Source organism: Notolabrus celidotus, chromosome 18 (genome assembly GCF_009762535.1).
Source record: "Notolabrus celidotus isolate fNotCel1 chromosome 18, fNotCel1.pri, whole genome shotgun sequence".
NCBI lineage: Eukaryota > Metazoa > Chordata > Actinopteri > Labriformes > Labridae > Notolabrus > Notolabrus celidotus.
Genome location: NC_048289.1, coordinates 3,441,012 through 3,462,102, shown reverse-complemented (window position 1 = coordinate 3,462,102; position 21,091 = coordinate 3,441,012). Strand labels below are relative to the sequence as shown.

General features: G+C 42.8%; 1 protein-coding gene across 1 annotated transcript; it reads right to left on the bottom strand.

Annotated features, from left to right (window-relative positions):
- Nucleotides 1-4: 4 nt before the first annotated feature.
- On the bottom strand, nucleotides 5-19,360 carry trim65 (tripartite motif containing 65). The gene is made up of 8 exons (XM_034707487.1): nucleotides 19,249-19,360; nucleotides 18,379-18,830; nucleotides 18,128-18,223; nucleotides 15,209-15,439; nucleotides 10,716-10,884; nucleotides 10,526-10,615; nucleotides 10,129-10,346; nucleotides 5-5,362 (listed from the first exon to the last, which is right to left on the bottom strand). The coding sequence occupies exons 2-8, from the start codon at nucleotides 18,805-18,807 to the stop codon at nucleotides 5,054-5,056; spliced, it is 1,542 nt and encodes a 513-aa protein (XP_034563378.1). The 5' UTR covers nucleotides 18,808-18,830; nucleotides 19,249-19,360; the 3' UTR covers nucleotides 5-5,053.
- Nucleotides 19,361-21,091: the final 1,731 nt, after the last annotated feature.

Sequence of the window (21,091 nt, the reverse complement as noted above, 5' to 3'; positions counted from 1 at the left end):
ACTGTTTGTAAGAAGTAGTCGTCTTTATTTGAAGATTGATTTTGTCATTGTAAAACTGAAGATCAGCAGACGATGCTTTGAGCACGGCGACCTGTGATCAACAAACTAACAGTACACTTCTTACACTCAGTCTATATCCTACACTGAGCATTGAAACATCACAACATTGAGGGTTTTCCACTTTTAAAAATGGTATACTGCAAAAAAGCAAACTCAACATAAACCGGTTCCAGAGTCAGCGGCCGGTCTAGATTTCAGATTTCAGGACTCTAGGCCGCAACAGCCTGAAGTGTGCTTTCCTCTCTCGGCGTCAGTAGTTCTCAGACGACTTGTGCAAATCCACAGCAGTTTCCCAAAGACTGACATGAAGCCTCATGAGTGCTCCTGATAAAAAAAGCCTCGTGCCCGTTAACACATTCGTACAGCAGCACAAGTTCTGGACTCTTCTGTTTGAGCCGTCACACCAACATCATGACCATAACAACGGTGTTCAATCTTCACTTCTCCGTTCTCAGTAGTAAAGTATAAACCAACAGACGGTTTCACAGACATGGTTCATGGTACAACAAGAGAACAGAAACATGTTAAATCATATTGTCCCACACATACAAACACGTGATTGGCTCCCATGTCTACGAGGAGTGATTCCAGAGGTTCAAACTTAAAGGAGAAAATGTGAGCATAATCAGAAGGAGTGAGAGATATCTATCCAGCACATGGTTATTTTACTGCAGTGAGCTCTAACAGGTGTGTATCTACAGTGTGTGGCTTTAATCTACTTCCACATCAACATTTGAGAAACAAGACTACTTCAGCAGAGAGGAACTGGTCAATCACCTTTCGGCTTTCTTGCCAAGAATAAGCGTATCGGTGTGCCTCCGTGTCTGTACGGTGAGTACTGAATAAAGCCAGAAAGTTAGCGTAGTGAATAGTGCACAGAGACTGAGAGGAGAAACTCTGGGTGGGATTTTGTTGTGAAGGCAATACAAGCATCAACTCTTACTCAGAGTTTAAAACACTCGAGTGTCAAACATGTCAGATTACACGTTTGACAATTTCCTGGCTGCTGGACCGACTTCTGAAGTCTCACCAGCTACAACTTAACTCCTCAAAAGAAGTTTGGAAACGTTTTCTGCATCAATTATTTCTCCCCTATAATAATACCGTACAGTAGCTTTTTATATCAATTGAAAGCCTGATAAGCAAGGATGTACATTTTTGTAGTTTCTGCAATCGATTTTTGGAAATGTTAACGATCAATTATTGACTAATCAATAAAAACATTGAGTTTTCTTACGTCAAAAACAAATCCAATTATGTTGTTTTTCCCCTAAATGATATTTTCCAAAGCAACAAAATGCATATAACTGACGGTATTGAATACGGGTACATGTTTAACGCTGATTATCAACGATCAGGCTCATAAAATAATCTCCACAGACCTAGTCTTATAAAGTGAAGGCTCATAATATTAACAGAAAAGTACTTCAGACTCACAGTGTCCAGTTTTCTGTCTACTTGTTCTTATTGAGAAAAATAAACGTGTATTCGGTCAGGTGTCAGCCAGGAGCGCAACCGGGTCATAATCAGTCCAGCTCTGAAAAGCCCAGACAGCTCTGATGTTGCTGCTCTGCAAACATAGCGTACTAGCAAATCCAACCAGTCTGTTGGCTTTGTATCTAAAGGTGGAAATGTCCTGTTTAAAGTTTCAAGTAAATTCTAAATAATCAATGAATCGATACTTGATTAGTTGTATACATCCCTACTGATTATTCATCTTTACAACGAGGTACAACTTGTAAGACAGTGCATTCTTGGAATGAGCAACACAGCTAAACGTAAGGGTAGCACCCCCCGAATAATTGCGCCAAAATATTCTTCAAGTGCTGCCAGGTGTGTGCCAGTCACAGGTGTATGACCTGCACCTGAATCTGGGACCTAACTCCAGGATGACAACGCTCTCCCCCGCAGAGCCAGGATCGTCACAATGGCTGTTTTTAAACGGCCTGCTCCATACTACCTATGAATGTAGTAATGCAGTAGGTAATGATAAAAAGAATCATACATTTTTATTTAGAACGCACTTTTCATTTCAAGAAATCTTAAAGTGCGACAGGCACACAGTAAAAAGGAAGGAAACACACTTGGGGGGAAAAAAAAAAAGTACTTAAAGTGCCTACTACATACTGTGTTTGAATTTAGTCTGTAGTCTGACTGTTCTGTTGGATCTGGTCTGCAGGATGCTGGGTCAGGCGGTGCTGGATTTCCGGTTTCGGAAAGCGGAAGTAAACAACGACCAAGCTGATGTTAAGAAGTGGTTTCTATGGAATTTAATATTTTCACAGCACCTAAAAACTGAGTGCCCCCTTAAAAAAAGAAGAAAAAATAAATAGAGGACCGTTAGCGCTGTGCATTGTGGGAAACAGTACGCGAGGCAGACTGATCCGATGCAGACTGAGACATGTTCCTGAATCAGTACAACATCCGGGTAGTTTTGTCATACTGAAGATGTTGCTTGTTCACATACTACATACTGAATTTAGACCAAATCAGTACGTACTGCTGGGATAGTAGGAGGTTTCAAAAACAGCCATGGTACCTCCAGGACTTGGGAGTGGCCTGCCGCGAGTCCAGACCTCAACCCCATTGAACACTGACCAACTTAACCCCGCTGGTTGAGGAATGGAACGCCATCGCACGGCAAAATGTGACCAGCATAAGGAGGGAGGAGTCTGAGGAGAGGCTGTCATGGCTGCGTCTGGATCCCCACTTTAAATGTGGTTCCTGACAGTGTGACATGAATGAAGAGTAAAAATGTCCACTATGTGTTGTTTTGTCCTGATTACTGTCTGAGAGTGAAATCATCCAATCCACCAAGCAACTCAACACAAGAGTGAACACCAACAGGAGAACACTGCAGGGGATTCTGACACATTTATGTGGGAGCTACTCACACGTTTATCTGTGTTGTTCATTCCACAGAAGCACGATCCCTACAAGTCGTACCTCTTTGTAAAGGTGTCTAATCAGGCTTTCCATTTATATATAATAAAACCATAGACTGTATAAAATATGGACGTAGTATCCGTGACGTCACCCATCTGTTTCTGAAGAGGCCAATCATCGGCGGCAGCCATGTTGCTGCTGTTGCGATTGTGAGGTAAAGAGGCGGGCTTTGAGCCTCCTCGCCAACAGCTACAGTGTTCCCGCCTGTCAATCAAGTCAGCTGTGCCTCTCATTGGAAGACTTGTAATCTCAATATCTTTGAAATTGCTGAGTTTGAAAAAAATTCACCCTCCGTACAGTGTTAGCTGATGGAGAAATGAGCTATCCAGACTACACTCGTCTTTTGTACCAGGCTGTAAACATGTTTATTTCTGCCCCAAGCAGATCCTTGATGAACTGCAGTTTTTAGCACTTCCACATTGGACTCATATCCAAGCGGCAACCTCAGGTCTAAAAATATAACACCTATTGGTATTATTAAAGGGGAGAAATACTGACCGGATAACGTTTCCAAACTTTTTTGGAGGAGTTTGGTTATTAGATACAAGCAGCAGGCACTCAATTAGTGAATTGTGGCAGCTGTAGTTGGTTTCCTTAAAGCAGAGCTGAGCTGTTTTGCGTGCTTGGCTAATCTAACAGACTATAAACTGCTGTTTACTATACTGACCTCCTGATGAAACTCAAAGCTTAGTGTTCAGGTGAAGTCTGATGTACACTACCAGTCAAAAGTTTGGAAACACCTTCTCAGTCAAGGGTTTGTATTTATTGTAATGATTGTAAACACTGTAGATTAATACTGAAGACATCACAACTATGAAAGAACATATATGGAATTATTGAATGAACAAAAAAGTGTTAAACAAAGCAGAATCTGTTTTATATTTTAGATTCTGTAAAGTAGCCCCCTTTTTCCTTCATGACAGCTTTGCACACTCTTGGTATTCTCTCAGTCTGCTTCATGAAGTGGTCTCCTGGAATGGTTTCTAATGAACATGAGCCTTGTCAAGAGTTCATTTGTAGAATGACTTGCCTTCTTAATGGGTTTGAGACCATCAGTTGTGTTGTTCAGAGGTAGGGTTAGTACACAATGGATAGCCCTGTTTGACTACTGTTGTAATCCAGATTAAGACAAAACCAGATTATTTCATAGTTTTGATGTCTTCAGTATTAATCTACAATGTTGAAAATAATTTAAATAAATAAAAACCATTGAATGAGAAGGTGTGTCCAAACTTTGGACTGGTAGTGTCTGTGTGATACAAATCTGCAGGACGTTCACCTCTCAGCCACACGGTGATCTGTGTTTGGAAAGCACAGGATTCAAACAGTGTAAACTGATCCAGCTGAAGGAAGCTGCTCAGACCTCAGCTTTATTTAATGAATCATTTAAAATGGGTCAAACGCCTGTAAGCCCACCTGTAATGATGCTTATTGCTCTGTAAGAACACAAGGAGGACTCTGAGGAGTGAAAACAATCTGACACACGGATTCTTCTCAAACTGATCCAGCTCAGCTCTAATGTAGTTTATGAATACTCGGAGAAGCAAAGGAAACAAAGCAGAGTGAAGTATGTGTTCCTCTCGGATGTTTTTAAATCTTTAAAAGGTTAAAAAAGGGAGAAACTGCTCTTTGCTTTTTCTGAGAGCCGGTGAAGTTTAGAAAAGCTACAAATAACCTCCGTTTAAGAAGCTGGAAGCAGCAAATGTTTCAAGTGTTGGCTTGGAGAAAGACTAAACCATCGACTGATTATCCAATAACTGGGAGCTTTTGTATTTTCGGTTGCATAATTGTTTCATCTCTAGCGTCTTCAAAAGGGAAGCCTCAGGTTCTTCAGGATGATAGTTTGCTACCATTTTAATTTTGTAACGCTGAGTTAGCTGAAATCCAGTGCTCAGTGTGGAGGATCGAGCCCTTCACAGTCTCTACTTTTGAGGAAGGCAGTCATTGCTATAAAAATGAAACCTTCGTCACGGTGAAGGGATAAATTCTGTGTCTGATAGTGCTTCTTCTTTCTGAGCTCCCTCCTTCCCTTTCCTTCTGAGCCGGCTCATGTGGAGCACAGGGTGATGCTGACTCCCTCTCCTATCCAGCAGGCGGGGAACAGCTCTTGCGTAAAGGCACAGTGGAAGGCGTGTAGCCTGGTCTGCCCGTCTCCGTAGTACGTGAGCGTCCCGGCCTCGTAGTCCAGCAGCATCCCGATACGGCTGTGATGGGGGTGACAGGCCAGAGTCTCCCTCCTGCCGTTGTGCCAGGCGCTGAGCTGATGCTCGTCCAGCTGCAGGCTCCAGGACAGTTCATTCATACCCACCATGCACTTCTTGCCCTTCTCCTTCCTGGGGATGTTTTCATAGGTTACCTGAAGAGAGGCAGGCGAGAAGAAGAGGGTGAAGTTTGTACAATATCAAGGTAACAGAGACTGTGTACTTCTGAATAACACCCTCAGCCAGACTGATGTAACTAATAAAGTTTTCTAACTATAGTTACTGCTCAAAACTAGTCCCACTTCACACTAAAGGTGCAGTTTAAGGGTATTTTTTATCTGTTTACAACCTGTCCTGTTTGTCTATTTGAAGCCAATGTGGAAGTCTTGAAAACAGCAGTTCCTCAAGTGTCCACTTGAGGCTGGCTCTGGAAGTACGGGCAACCACAAACACACCCATTCAAATAAGCCGATCTTTACAGCAGATATAAACATGTTTACAGCCTGGTTCAAAAAACCAGTGTTGTCTGGATAGCTCATTTCTCTATCGGCACACACTGTACGGGGGGTGAATTATTTCATAACACAGCAATTTTGAAGATATTTAGATTACGAGTCTTCCAATGAGAGGCACAGCTGACTTGATTGACAGGCGGGAACACTGTAGCTGTTGGCTAGGAGGCTCAAAGCCCGCCTCTTTACGTCACAATCGCTCGACAGCAGTTATGTGGAGTTCAGCATTTCCAATATAGCTGCCGCCGCATACATGCCTCCTATGGTTTCATTTATAATAATAATAATAATAATAATAATAATAATAATAATAATAATAATAATAATAATAATAATAATAATAATAATAATACATTTATTTATAAAGCACCTTTTAAAAACAGTTTACAAAGTGCTTTACAGAGTGTGAGACATAGAGAGTGAAAACATGAAAGCACATGACGATGGTTAGGAGAACTAAAATGAGTTAAAGCTGGGGTTGGTAATCAGATTTAGATCCACTTTTTGTTATACTGGTTAAAATTATCTTTATTTCCTGATGGTAATCAATACATGATGTGTTCTTAAAAAAGAGCGACGAAAAGCTGCTATCTACAGCCGGAGTAAACCTGGGAAACATCAACCAATCAGCCTTTTTTGGACCCAAAATTATAAACCAATCAAATCCCGTCCTGCCGTTCTGCCCACCTCCTGCACGTACATTTCCCCGGTGTGCACCCCCCGTCCCCGTCTCCTGCCTCTATTTACTGCCCCTCTCGCTCGACCTCGGGCCTGTCCCCTCTGACCCGATGATGAGGTGCTTTACTCAGGACTGTAGTCCGGATCAGAGTCTAAAAAGCTCTCACCACGGGGGCTCTGACAAGCAGAAGAATGAATGACATTCAGTAAGTCCTACAGAAATGTAGATGTACTGTAGCGTTCGTCCGGACGCTGTAGTGATGACGAGCCGATTCGTGAACACGTTGAGTTTTAATAACCGGTCACTGTTGGCCGTGATCACGCCAACCAACAAAACAACAATCAATGTTTGAATGAATGAAGAACTTCTCCTCTTGTCTCTCCTCTCTCCCGCTCACACACTCTACACCTCTCCTGATGCCTTCACTGACCGTCAACACTGTAGGAATTAAGAACATCTACACTGAACACGTTTAACAAACAGTAGAGCTGTTACAGTATTATATATGTGTTATAACTTTTCTCCTGATATCGTGTCACCGGTACAACTGGATAATGCTAGAATGACAGTTGTGAGTGCTAACAGCAGCCATGTTTGTTTGTGTTTTTAACTTTCACTATGATAATGTTTTGCTGAGGACCGGTTTTGAATCAGTCACCATCATATGGTCGCAAGTCAGCGGCGCTCGTGCATGTGAGTGGGGGGGGCGTCGTTTTGGAGGAGCTCTGAGGGGAGGAGGGGAGGGGTTAGATGGAGTCATGAGGAAATGTTACATTCAAATTCATGCTAGTTTTCCAAGACTACCAACCCCAGCTTTAGGCAAAAGACAATAATAAAACCATGCAGAAATTAAAAAGTCAGTGTTAAGTTAAAAGAGGACAAGGATGTGGTTTGCCTGATCTCCTCCAGCAGGTCATTCTGGAGTGACGGGGCCCTCAGTGCAAAGGCCCAGTCGCCTCCGGTTTTTAACTTTTTAACACTCTAGGAAGTTCCAAGAGGGACCTGCCGGAGGATCTCAGGCAGCAGTTGGGGACATACATTTTTAGGACTCACTTAGGTACTCAGGGGTCAGTCCATTTATGGCTTTAAATGTGAGTGGTAAAATCTTAAAATCAATTCTAAAACCAATAGGCAACCAGTGAAGGGAGGCTAAAATGGGTGTGATGTGTTCCCTTTTATTGGTGGGTTTGAGGAGTCTGGCAGCGGAGTGTGTATGCATGTCTCTCCTCGATTCCTCACTTTTGTAATTTCCTCGCATCCTAGCTCCTACAGAGACGCAAGGAAGAGACACGAGGACAGAGGAGGCATACAAAGCATCAGACTGGAGCGCCGTCAGGTACTGATGACGAGCTGCACAGCGGTCTCTGATTTCAAACATCCGGAGAGCCTCTCATTAAAAAAACACTTCAAAAGCTTTTTGTTAATTAAGTTAGCAAAAACATCCACCGCGCAATCATACTCCTCGATGGTGGTCTCATCACTTCGAATCATGCTTTTATATTTCATCATCAGTGTTTAATCGAGAGTAAAACAATGTTTCAGGGATTAAATGCGAGTTATTGTATTCATGTCTTATGTGCATTAATGAACACACCTGTGTTGAGTTTCCTCTCCATTATGTGTTTTACACATAGACTGTATAAATAATGGACGTAGTATCTGTGATGTCATCTGTCATCTGTTTCTGAAGCACTGTTTTGAAGCCAATCGGCGGCGGGTGCCATATTGGAAATGTTGAACTAGACATAACTTCGTCCAAGCTAGTGTGACGTAAAGAGGCGGGCCTTTAGACTTTCCGCTAACAGCTACAGAGGTGTCCGCCTGTCAATCAAGTCAGTCATGCCCTTATTTGGGCAAAAACTCGTAAGTTTAATATCTTCGGAAATACCGCGTTACAAAACACCCCCCCCCCGTACAGTGTGTGCTGATAGAGAAATGAGCTACTCAGACCTAAACCGTTTTTTGAACCAGGCTGTAAACATGTTTATTTCTGCTGTAAAGATCGTCTTCTTTGAATGTGTGTGTATGTGGTTTCTGGAGTTTCTGCAGCCAGCCTCTAGTGGACACTCGATGAACTGCAGTTTTAAACACTTCTGCTTCATATTTTAAGACAGGTGGTTGCCGCTTGGTTTTACTTCATATTTAACAGATATCTTATCGTCCTCTCTGCGTAAAATACGATGATCTGCTGACGGCAGACTTGTTCATGTTTGCAGCTAGTCTCATGTTGTTTACAATAGGGGTGTAGCGATTCATCTACTACATCAATGTATCGATTTATATTCCTATGATCCGACTACATCGATCTGTGCTCGGCAAGTTGGCCTTCCGGACGACATATACCGATCTAACATCGTTTAAAAGGTAATAAATCGATTGTATCCATACTAGGAAATAACACATTGGATTTAAGCACAGCAGACTTTATATGGGTGATTTTTTTTTACACCTTAATGATAAAGACGTTAAACACATAGACTGTAAATATGGACAGCATTGCTCCGCCTCTTCCTGTTGTACTGTTCTGAAGCCAAAAAATCCCCCTTCTGGGCACCGCCATTGTGCAGCCAGAGCCTGTGAAGCCACTTTAACGAGCTCCGCCCTGCAGTGTAGCGCCACAAGACGCTGTGTGTCCTTTGAAGTTTCACTCTACGGCGGCTGTGAATCAAAGGAAACCAGGAAGTAAAACCCCGTTTTTTAAACTCTAATCACTAACGAAAAATAAACTTTTCAGAAAAAAGAGTTCTTGAACACAAAACAGTCAAATACTAACTACATATCACCACAGCATACGGATGTGAGAAACATTCGTACGACGTGTATTTATTTTTGAAAGTTTGACTGCTCCCCCATTCAAATGAATGGGGGATACGGATTTTTTGACCTATACTGCAGCCAGCCACCAGGGGGCAGACACACTGCTGAAAGCTTCACCACCAGCCACCGGAGCCTCTCCCTTGGTTAAACATTACTCAATTCAGGCTACCTGTCTGTGACGTCATCGCAAGCGCCGGCAGACAACAAAACATAGCATGGTGGATGGCAGAGGAGAAGCCGAAGAGCGAGAAATGATGAAGCCACCATTGTGGTCCAGCGTGTGGAAACACTTTGGCTTTTGCAAAGACGGAGATGTTCTAAATAAGTCGCTCTCTGTTTGTAGGATATGTAAAGGTCAAGTAAAGTTACCACGGCAACACCACAAATCTATCCAACCACCTACTAAGGCGCCATGGGATTTCACAAAACGCTTATATCCATAATTAATTTATCCCTGATTCCCTTACAAACAGAAACAACAGGACTCTAGGACTGTCCAGTATCAAGGTCTTTATTTCACAGTCACACTGGTTGAATTCTAAATGAACCAATATCATCCTGTAGTCGTATCGGCAACTACGAATCATGATACGAATCGAATCGTTGTTAAAAAGAATCGTTACACCCCTAGTTTACACGCCAAGTGTTGCAGCAGCATGTCTCAAAGTGTTTGTCTTGCTATCTTGCCTTTCGTGTTTAACTCTATGTGTTTGGCGATCGTTGTTGCAGCAGCCTGAGGTTGAACTAAATTAGCACAACAACAACAAGTCTGCAATAAAAAATAAAAAGCACCCACTGTTTCAACTCAAACAGGAGAAAGCTGTATCTTGATATTTGTTTAATGTGCATGGATTAGTTTCTGATGATTCGATTGTTAATGTAGCACTCTCACATCCACACACACAGTTCTTACCCCGAGGTAGGCCCATGGCTTGGACACCTCCAGCTCCCAGTAGTGCTGTCCGTGGGTGAAGCCCTGAAAGCAAAGCACCTGCCAGGTGTGATCGAAGCGCGCTGCATTGCCTGGGACGGGGCGCGGCCCAGAGGTCAGGTGCTCTGCCCTCCGGTTCTCCAGGGACAGAGACAGGTGCACGTTGGCTGTGCGAGGGTCGAAGGTCAGTGCACATCGATCTGTTACAGAAGAGAGGGATCAGAATGATGGAAGCAGATGCTCATATCTTTACATCTAGTGCATGGATCACATTCAAAAGAGCATTCAGAAACAAGCAAGGCATTATAACACCCCAGAGAGGAACTTCAGATTGATACTTGGAACAAAGATCAAGTCTAGATTGGTGGATCGGTCTTACAAGCATTGAGGCCCTCCTTTCCACCAGGGTGACACGGAGCAGCTGGACTCGGAACAACAGCAAGAACTGGCCTCTTGTCCTGAGGAGAACCTGTAGACCAGCACAAGCTTGAGAATGCAAAGCACAGACTGAATACTTCATGTTGCACATCAGGATTAAGGACAGAGCATGAATGCAGAATGAAGGTTACCATCTTTATCCTGACCCACAGCTGTGCTCACGGCTTTCTCCAGGTCCTCAGACACCAGCTTAGAGACTCGGGACAGGACTTCTGTGACGCAGTTTAACTTATCGGAGAGGTTTGGAGTCATAGTCGTGGAAATTTCCTCAAAGCGGGGTACTTCTATGAGCATGGATTCCTGTGAGGAGATGTACATCTGATTAGGTAGCAGAGGATTTTGAAGTATGTAAGGTGCTGGTGGTTTCATGTTGAGATAAGGAACCCAAGTACAATGACACAAAGAGTATGGAGCAGCAGCAACTGACTGTCAACATAACATCACATCAAGAGAGTCTAACACACTCGTCTGGTGCATACAAATGTCATCAAAGTTACGGAAAAGCAACAATCCTGATCGAACAGGTCTTTTGAAGTCTTTAAACAGAAACTAGAGGACATTTTGAATCCTGCTTTAGTTGCAACTTAGTGTTTGTGTGTTAAAGCTGGGGTTGGTAGTTAGATTTAGATACACTTTTTGTTATACTGGTTAAAATGATCTTTATATCCTGATGGCAATCAATACATAATGTGTTCTTAAAAAAGAGCGAAGAAAAGCTGCTATCTACAGCCGGAGTAAACCTGGGAAAACACCAACCACCAAAATCACCATTTTTGGGTCCCAAAATTTTAAACCAATCAAATCCCGATTTGCCCGCCTCCTGCGCGTACATTTCCCCAGCGTTCACTCCTCGTCCCCGTCTCCTGCCTCTGCTTCCCCTGACTCTACTGACTGCCCCTCTCACTCCACCTCGGGCCTGTCCCCTCTGACCCGATGAGGTGTTTTGCTCAGGACTGTAGTCCGGATCAGAGTCTAAAAAGCTCTCAACACGGGGGCTCTGACAAGCAGAATAATGAATGACATTTAGTAAGTCCTACAGAAATGTAGATGTACTGTAGCGTCCGTCCGGACGCTGTAAGGATGACGAGCCGAGTCGTGAACACGTCACCACGCCAACCTACAAAGCAACAATCAATGTTTGAATGAATGAAGAACTTCTCTTGTCTCTCCTCTCTCCCGCTCTCACACTCTACATCTCTCCTGATGCCTTCACTGACTGTCAACACTGTAGGAATTAAGAACATCTACACTGAACACGTTTAACAAACAGTAGATCTGTTACAGTATTATATGTGTTATAACTTTTCTCCTGATATCGTGTCACCAGTACAACTGGATAATGCTAGAATGATAGTTGTGAGTACTAACAGCAGCCATGTTTGTTTGTGTTTTTAACTTTCACTATGAGAATGTTTTGGTGAGGACCGGTTTTGAATCAGTCACCATCATATGGTCGTGAATCAGCGGCGCTCGTGCATGTGAGCGGGGGCGTCGTTTTGGAGGAGCTCCAAGGGGAAGGAGGGGAGGGGTTAGACGGAGTCCTGAGGAAATGCTACATTCAAATTCATGCTGGTTTTCCGAGACTACCAACCCTAGCTTTAACCTAAATAAAATCTACGGTACATCACAACAGACAGGTGTGACCAAACGGCAAACTGCGGTCTCAAAATATTAAGCCAATAAGAAAGAGTTATAAATCGCAGTTCTTTGACCGTCCACTAGAGGCTGGCTGCAGAAACACCAGAAAGCACATACAGTCATGGCCAAAAGTTTTGAGAATGACACAACTATTAATTTTCACAAAGTCTGCTGTTTCAGTTTTTATAATGTTATGAGGAGTGATCAGCTCAACTGCAATTCATTGCAAAGTCCCTCTTTGCCTTGAAAATGAACTTTATCACCAAAAACACATTTCCACTGCATTTCAGCCCTGCCACAAAAGGACCAGCTAACTTCATTTCAATGACACACAGGTGTCACACACATTAACACAGCTGTGGGTGTTGATGAGGACAAGGCTGGTGATCAATCTGTCATGATTGAGTGACTGGACACTTATAGCAGCGAGTAAGATTGCACCTCAGTCAACCGTCTATCCAATTATCAAGAACTTCAAGGAGAGAGGTTCAATTGTTGCCAAACAGGTTCCAGGGCGCCCAAGAAAGTCCAGCAAGCGCCAGGACCGTCTCCTGAAGGTGTTACAGCTGCGGGATCGGGCCACCACCAGTGCAGGGCTTGCTCAGGAATGGCAGCAGGCAGGTGTGAGTGCATCTGCACGCACAGTGAGGCGAAGACTTTTGGAGGAAGGCCTGGTGTCAAGGGGGGCAGCAAAGAAGCCACTTCTCTCCAGTAAAAACATCAGGGACAGACTGATATTCTGCAGAAGGTACAGGGACTGGACTGCTGAGGACTGGGGTAAAGTCATTTTCTCTGATGAATCCCCTTTCCGATTGTTTGGGGCATCTGGAGGAAGGCTTGTTCGGAGAAGACGAGGTGAGCGCTACCATCAGTCCTGTCTCTTGCCAACAGTGAAGCATCCTGAGACCATTCATGTGTGGGGTTGCTTTTCGGTCAAGGGAGTGGGCTCTCTCACAATCTTGCCTAAAAACACATCCATGAATAAAGAATGGTACCAGAACGTCCTCCGAGAGCAACTTCTCCCAACCATCCAAGGGCAGTTTGGTGATGAAGAATGCCTTTTCCAGCATGATGGAGCACCTTGCCATAAAGCAAAAGTCATAACAAAATGGCTCGGGGAACAAAACATGAAGATTTTGGGCCCTTGGCCAGGAAACTCCCCAGATCTTAATCCCATTGAGAACTTGTGGTCAATCCTCAAGAGGCGGGTGGACAATCAAAAACCCACAAATTCTGACAAACTCCAAGCATTGATTATGCAAGAATGGACTGCCATCAGTCAGGATTTGGTCCAGAAGTTGATTGACAGCATGCCAGGGAGAATTGCAGAGGTCTTGAAAAAGAAGGGTCAACACTGCAAATATTGACTTATTGCATGAATTCTGTGTAATTCTCAATAAAAGCTTTTGATACTTATGAAATGCTTCTAATTGTATTTCATTATACCATAGAAACATCTGACAAAAACACCTAAAAACCCTGAAGCAGCAGACTTTGTGAAAATGTAATATTTGTGTCATTCTCAAAACTTTTGGCCATGACTGTACACACCCATTCAAAGAAGACGATCTTTACAGCAGAAATAAACATGTTTACAGTAGGGCTGTCAACGAATATTTTAAATTGGAATATATATTTGAATATTTAAAAAAAACGGAGATTCGATTATGAAAATTAATATTCAACAGTGGAAAAAAAACACATTGGCGGCTGCTTTGTGATTGGGCGCACTGCATGACGGGTAAGGGATAGGTCACAGGAGTCGCACATGCACAGCGTGAAGCAGATGGCTGAGAGAAATCCAAATGGCAGAAAATATCTTTCCGCCCCCGGATCCTCAGTCAGTCTGAACGCGTCTTTTTCCTCCGCTGGGAATATAGTGAATAAAAAGAGATCGGCACTGGCCTCTTCACATGTGGACTGTCTTGTTTTTCTGGCAAATAACCTGTAGGCCTTGTGGCCTAAGACCCTACATTGACAGTGGACTAAAAGAGCCTGACAATCAGTGACACTGGGATAAAATGCAGTTTTTTTCTCTTATTTTCTTTTATACAAGCGCCAAGAATGTAAGTGGACTACTTTTTCATTTTTAATAGCACTTTATGGAAAATGATCCCACAGCACAGCTCGCTATAAAACTTAAATTAATGTTAATAATATTTGCTTCAATCACTGAATGAAGCCTGTCTATATTAGGGACAAGAGTCAGGACCTTTAATTGCTCGCACAAGTCTTGTTTAGCACTCACTCAAAGGGGGGGGGGGTCTCCAGTCTTAAAAGTGTTACGGTGTAGACCATTAGGTCATTTACTTGTTTTGTAATGTGTATGTATGTTTTAGCCATGTTAAATCTGAAATATAAATACATATACAAGTAGTTACGTCTCCTTGTATTAGTTTGTCCACCTGTTATTGACATAATGCGCAATTATAGATATTCGAATGGTTTGAACCTATGGGGTTTTTTTTAGAGGGAATATTCAAACGTCATTTTGGACCAATTTTGACAGCCCTAGTTTACAGCCTGGTTCAAAAAACAGTTTAGATCTGGATTTAGGTTTGGTTGAGTTCAACGTTTCCAATATGGCTGCCGCCAATGATTGGCTTCAAAACAGCGCTTCAGAAACAGATGGGTGACGTCATGCTTGAAGATGTTACGTCCATGTTTGTTAACTAGTGAGACAATACAGGAGGTGATGATGGGAATAGTTATTTCCCCGGTTGTTAAAATCACAAGACAGGGCGCCGTTGGCCTAGCGGTCTAAGCGAGGCCATAGCTGCTCTCCGCTCCCCATGTGTCCTTTCTTTCTCCAGCTTTCCGATCCAATAAAGGCGAAAATGCCTAAAAAACATGACTTAAAATTAAATGAATCCCAAGACACATCTTAAATTGACAGCAGGAGGGTAACAGAGGGTCAGACACCCTGCAGTGCAGTTTCTCTCCATTACAGCCAGGTTTCTGCCAGAGTAAAGGTGGGAATACAAACCTTGATGAGCTCCGTGTCAGTGAGGCTCTGTACAGCTGCTATCTGTCCCTGACTCTCTCTGAGGATCTGGGAGCGTCCCTCAAGCTCAGCCAGCCGAGCCTCCGCCTCTGAGATGGCAGCTTCCTTCTGCTCCTCCATGAAGAGCTCTGTAGCTTCCTGCTTCTCGGCTAGGATTTTAATCAGGCTGGAAAACTTGACATTGGCCCAGGCAGAGGTCTGCTGAAGAGTGACCTGAGGATGGAAAGTGAAGAGTCACTGCCTGAAGATAAAAAGCAAGGCCAGTCGTGTCCCATGCTAATTATTTCTGGATCTTTTTATGATGCCCACAACGTCACAGTTTGTTTTCTGGTGTGTTCATTTCTAAATCAGGAAGAGAAATGTCTTTGAAATGCATTTCACTCATTCACAGTTTCCTCCTTCAAAGAAACACTTTGCTGCCTCTGAAGATTATTCAGAGTTTGAGAAAATAAGACTTGTTGACATTAATCCACCGTGTTTATATTTCCTCTTGAAATGTTTTCTAATTGACATGGTGTAAATAATCAACACATCACTTTCCACACTTTAATAGAATGAAAACAACTCTTAGTTTTACAAGAGTTTGTGGGTGTGCAGGAGGAACAATCAGCCGCCCTTCACTATCGTCTGTAGGCGCTCCACAGTTACGGGGGAGTGCTTGAAAACAAAACGCAGCTTGAAAACAGTGACTTGCATTTCAACTTGGATCAGTTTGAAACAAAGTAGAGGATGGGAAAACATTTTAAAGTCAAATCGGAGAAGACATAAAAAAGTGTGTTTATCAGTATCACATACGTGCAGCATCACGCGCTGTTTTGCAGCGGGGTGAGCAAACCTTCATCTTCTGTTTTCAGTCAGTCATGTCCTTATTTGGGCAAAACTCTTAATCTTAAAGTCAAGGTTGGTAGTCATGGAAAACTAGCATGAATTTGAATGTAGCATTTTCTCAGGACGTCTAACTCCTCCCCCCCTTCCCCTCGGAGCTCCTCCAAAACGACACCACCCGCTCACATGTACAAACGCCGCTGATTCACGACCATATGATGGTGACTGATTCAAAACCGGTCCTCAGCACATCATTTGTGTTTTGCACTACGTCAACTCATGTCTCAGTCAGCGGTAAGAAAACACCAAAACATTCTCATAGTGAAAGTTAAAAACACAAACAAACAGGAAATGTACGCTCTGCAGGAGGCGGGCAGAACGACAGGACAGGATTTGATTGGTTTCATCATTTGGCTCCTAATGGCAGGGATTGACGGCTGTTTTTCACTCTTTTTTAAGAACACATTATGTATTTTATAGGGATGCACCAAAAAGAAAATTCTTGGCCAAAACTGAAAATGAGGACACCAAGGCCGAAACCCCGAAATGAATTATTATGCCTATTATTAGCATGGAGACCGGGGACAGTTGTAACATTTCACTCCTTGGATTTGAGATTAAGCCATGTGTTTTCTGTTTGTGTTGCACAGGCATTTTCTAGGCCATTTATTAGCAGACACTTGAAGCTAGTTTGTAAAGCAGTTTGAACACACTGGGTTAAAGGAGCTCAAAGTTAAAGACTGAAATGTCAAAAATGTAACAATGGTCCCCGGTCTCCCCTACCATTACATTTCTGGCTATGACTGTGTCCTAACCTCACTAAAATCATGATCTTATTGAACATATCAGACAACGAGGGTGCATGCCCCTCAGCTGGTTCAGAGTGACCGGTCCTTTTTTCTGCGCTCTGTTCTTCTTCTCCTGCACTGTGCGCGGGTTCTCCGCATCCATCGCAGTCTGGATCATTTCTCATGCGCGCTGCTTTATTCCCACATCCAAGTAATGATCTTTATAACGTGGATCAAGTACAGTCACGATGAAGTGCAGAGGATCTGAATAGATCTCAGTGAAACGTGTGCTGACAGACTCTTAAGGCTACGTTCACGCTGAAAGGTTTAATGCTCAATTCCAATTTTTTGCTCTGATCAGATTTTGTGTTTGCCTGTTCACATCACCATCTATAATGTGATCTGAATCCGATTCCAGTGTGAACTGTTTGCAGCTCCGAACTGCCCCGCATGCGCATAAAGAACAGTAACAATGACGTCACATGCAGCTGTTTCACAATCATAAACATGGAGGAAGTCAGCATTTTCGCCTTCGTTACAAAGTTGTTGTGCAGTGGGAGTCGGAGAATGAATGACCAGATGCGGAGGAAGTGTCACCCCATGTATTTATAAGGTCCAAGACCTCACTGTCCCTCCATTGACTTGCTCCATCGTTGCCATCCTTCATTTTTGCAAGGCTACCGCCGTGCAGAATTGTGACACGTGTCGCTATAAAGTGACGTGAAAGTATCAAATCCGCTTTGGCCGTTCACACTGAGGTTGCATTGAAAAAAAAAAACAGATCTGTATCTGATTCAGGACCACATATGGAAGTGGTTTAAATCTGATTTGAAAAAATCAGATTTGGGCCAGATTTGAGTGTTCACACTGCCTCTAAAAAATCTGACCTGGTCACTTGACCCAAAAAAATCTGATTTGGGCCAGATTTGCCTGCAGTGTGAACATATCCTTAGAGTGTACTGTTCATTGTTTCCACTTCATGGTCTGTCTCAACCTCTTTGCTTAGAAGACGCTTTAGTGCTGCAATTAAAGGAAGAACGTCTGCAGACATGTTGGCCCTTATCCAGACAAGCATGTACCTGCCATGGTTTTTGCTTGCGTCATCACAACATTCTGTTTTGGCCGTGTTGTTTTGGTGAAAAAAGTATTTTGGCCGAAAAATGAAAATGCACTTTAGGGCCATTTTTCAGCCAAAACATTTTGGTAGCCGAATTTTCCGTACATCCCTAGAATAAAGGAAACTAGAGGCAACTCTCAGCATCCAAAAGGGCTCATGTCAGGAACTCACCTTGGCTTGATTGATGTGGTCAGTCAGCTCTTTAATACTCCTCTCTGTTTCCTCCATGAGTCTCCCCACCTCTTTATTCTTCCTCTCTAGCAGCATCTGTAAAGAGAACATCAAACTGAGACAGGAGGCTTTATAAAGCCACAATGAATGTGTAGCTGTAATACTGGAGTGAAGTGGACAGTGTAATAATTGGTCTGACACCCGGATCACACAACCAGCCCAGTATCTGTGGTGGCCCTGTGTTATTATACCTCTTGACATTCCCTTTCCACCTCCAACAGGACCTTGTCGTGGTTCAGACATTCAGAGATGCCACACTCGCAGCACACAGACATGCGGTCCTGTTTGCAGTAGTAAACCAGAGGCTTTTTATGGCGGTCACAGAGCAGCATCGCTCTGGCCCCGTCACTTCCCCTCATCAGGGACTCTCTGCTGGAGGGCCCGGTGCTGTTCGCAGTCTCAGTCAGGACCGACAGGGACACATTGCGTTTGAGGATGGGCCTGCTCACAAACTTTTCATTGCACATGGGACACTGAGGTCCGATGTCAGACTTGCTCTTCGTGTCCCAGTGAGTTGTGATGCATGTCTGGCAGAAGGTGTGACCGCAGGGGATGGTCACTGGGATCCGGAAGCGCTCCAGGCATATGACACAGATCAGGTTTGAGTTCTGAGAGTCCATCTCTGAAGAAAGAGAACCCCTCTCTGAAAACAATAAGGAGAACAGGGCGGTCATGATGGGACAGGACTCTGACAGGTCACTGTTTCATATCCCTACAACACAACAGCAGGAATGTAACATGGCTAATTCACCACTTTGTATCCAAAGAAGGCCCAAATGATTCAATGGCCACTGTTTCTGTCAGTGCCGGGTCTCAGAATGATCTAGAACAACAGGGAAACACAAGGCTAGGTCCAAACAGGGACCAGACTATGAGGACAGACAAGTGGAGGGGGAGCTAACGCTACTAGCATTAGCTCAGGATCAGGTCAGTTCACTTGTTATGGAGACAAATAACGCTCAGAATATTAAAATGAACTCACGCTTTAATCTCAAAGAGGCGCATAAAGCTCCACACACCGCAAAGACATAATACAACAAGGAAACAGGGTGAATTCTTACCACTTCATCAGAGACATTCATGCACAGCATCTGTGAGAACACTGGGCAGCGTCCATTGACTGTAACGTCAGGAGAAGCGTGCGTGATGACGACAGACGCACAAACGCTGCCTCTGCGTGTTGACAGGGAAAAGTGACTAACTGTGTTTGTTTTTTCAGAAGGAGCATCATACATACATAAACAATCATTAAGGACACAGAAACAACACAGCTTCAGTTGGTAATTTAAGGTGAATGAGAAAATTATACATACATAGAAAATAAATAATAAAATAAGTTGAGTAAGGAAAGGGAATCATTTTATAATTCAGGGAGGAATTCTTTTAGGGAATCGTATATTTTAAGTGTTCTTATTACCCGTCTTTCTTACTGATCTTCCGGTTGTGTAAGAAGCTTGATTCTGATTGGTCAAAACCCCTTGACAACGGTTATTAACTTCCACTAACATGAGCAACACCAGAGACAAACTGATCACACATCATGTAATAATAATAATAATAATAATAATAATAATAATAATAATAATAATACATTTTATTTAGAAGCACCTTTCAAAACACTCAAGGTCACTTTACAGACAGATTAAAACACAATAAATAAAAACAACGTGATGAAATAAATAAAAATAAAAACAAGCAGAGTTACATCAAGTTAAAATGAGGCAGTGCAGTGTCAAATCAATCCACAAAAAATAGTTCAGACACATTTAACAGGCAGATAAGAATCCATCACCGTAGAACGCCAACTGACGAGGAATCACTGGGACTATTTAAAAAAAAACTGTAAACATGAATCATTTTAAATCAATAAAATAATATTTAATCAATGTTTTTACCAATGTGTTTGTATTTTAAGTTAGTGGCTGGGTAATAAGCGGGATAATGTATGGTTAGCAGGTTGTTATGGGAAAAAGAATCCCAACAGGGTGAGACATGACACAGATGCGAAGCGGAGGGGTCTTGACCACCCTGAAGGGTCCTTATTTGGTCCTTTAATTATTTTCAAAGATTCTAGGTATATTTGGAATTCATTTAGAAAAACAACAAATTTGGGGGAGATTTCATAGTCCTGTTTTTATGAATAAAGAATTTTGAGAGGCACAGGATTATGTCACAGCAGATTTCATGACTTTTATTTTTTTGATATCAAACCGAAAGTTATATCATTTATTGAAAAGTAAATTGGAATGGATTTAATTTGTACTTTTAATCATTCTTGGATATCAGTCCATTCTGTTTATACTGAGCGGCAACCTCTGGTCTCAAAATATGAAGCCCATGCAGAAGTGTTATAAACTGCAATTCATTGAGTGTCCACTTGAGGCTGGCTGCAGAAACACCAGAAACCACATACACACCCATTCAAAGAAGACGATCTTTACAGCAGAAATAAACATGTTTACAGCCTGGTTCAAAAAACGTCTTGGGTCTACGTAGCTAATTCCCCTATTGGCTCACACTGTACAGGGGGTTAATTTTTTCTAACACGATGGTTCAGAAGATATTAAGATTACCAGTTTTGCCCAAAAAGGACATGACTGACTTGACTGACAGGAGGGAACACAGCTGTTGGCCAGGAGGCTCAAACTCCGCCTCTTTACGTCACACTCTTTTGGTTGGGTTCCACTTTTCCAATATGGCTCCCACCAATGATTAGCTTCAAAACAGCGCTCAGGGAACAGATAGGTGATGTCACGGATACTATTGTCCATTATATATACAAGATATGGTTCACACAGTCATCACTCACACTATCAGGTGACATCCACAATCTCCATCCACATGTTAAATGAAATGTTAAATTCATATTAAACTTAATTTTAATTTATTAATATTTTACTATTT

Bases quoted from the DNA above. Each gene is read 5' to 3' on its own strand.
- trim65 (XM_034707487.1), bottom strand. From the start codon at position 18,807: ATGGACTCTCAGAACTCAAACCTGATCTGTGTCATATGCCTGGAGCGC. The intron at 18,224-18,378 runs GTATAATAACAC...TTCTCTTTACAG, and splicing joins TGGAAAGGGAATGTCAAGAG to ATGCTGCTAGAGAGGAAGAA. The intron at 10,347-10,525 runs GTAAGACCGATC...CTTCTGTAACAG, and splicing joins AAAGGAGGGCCTCAATGCTT to ATCGATGTGCACTGACCTTC.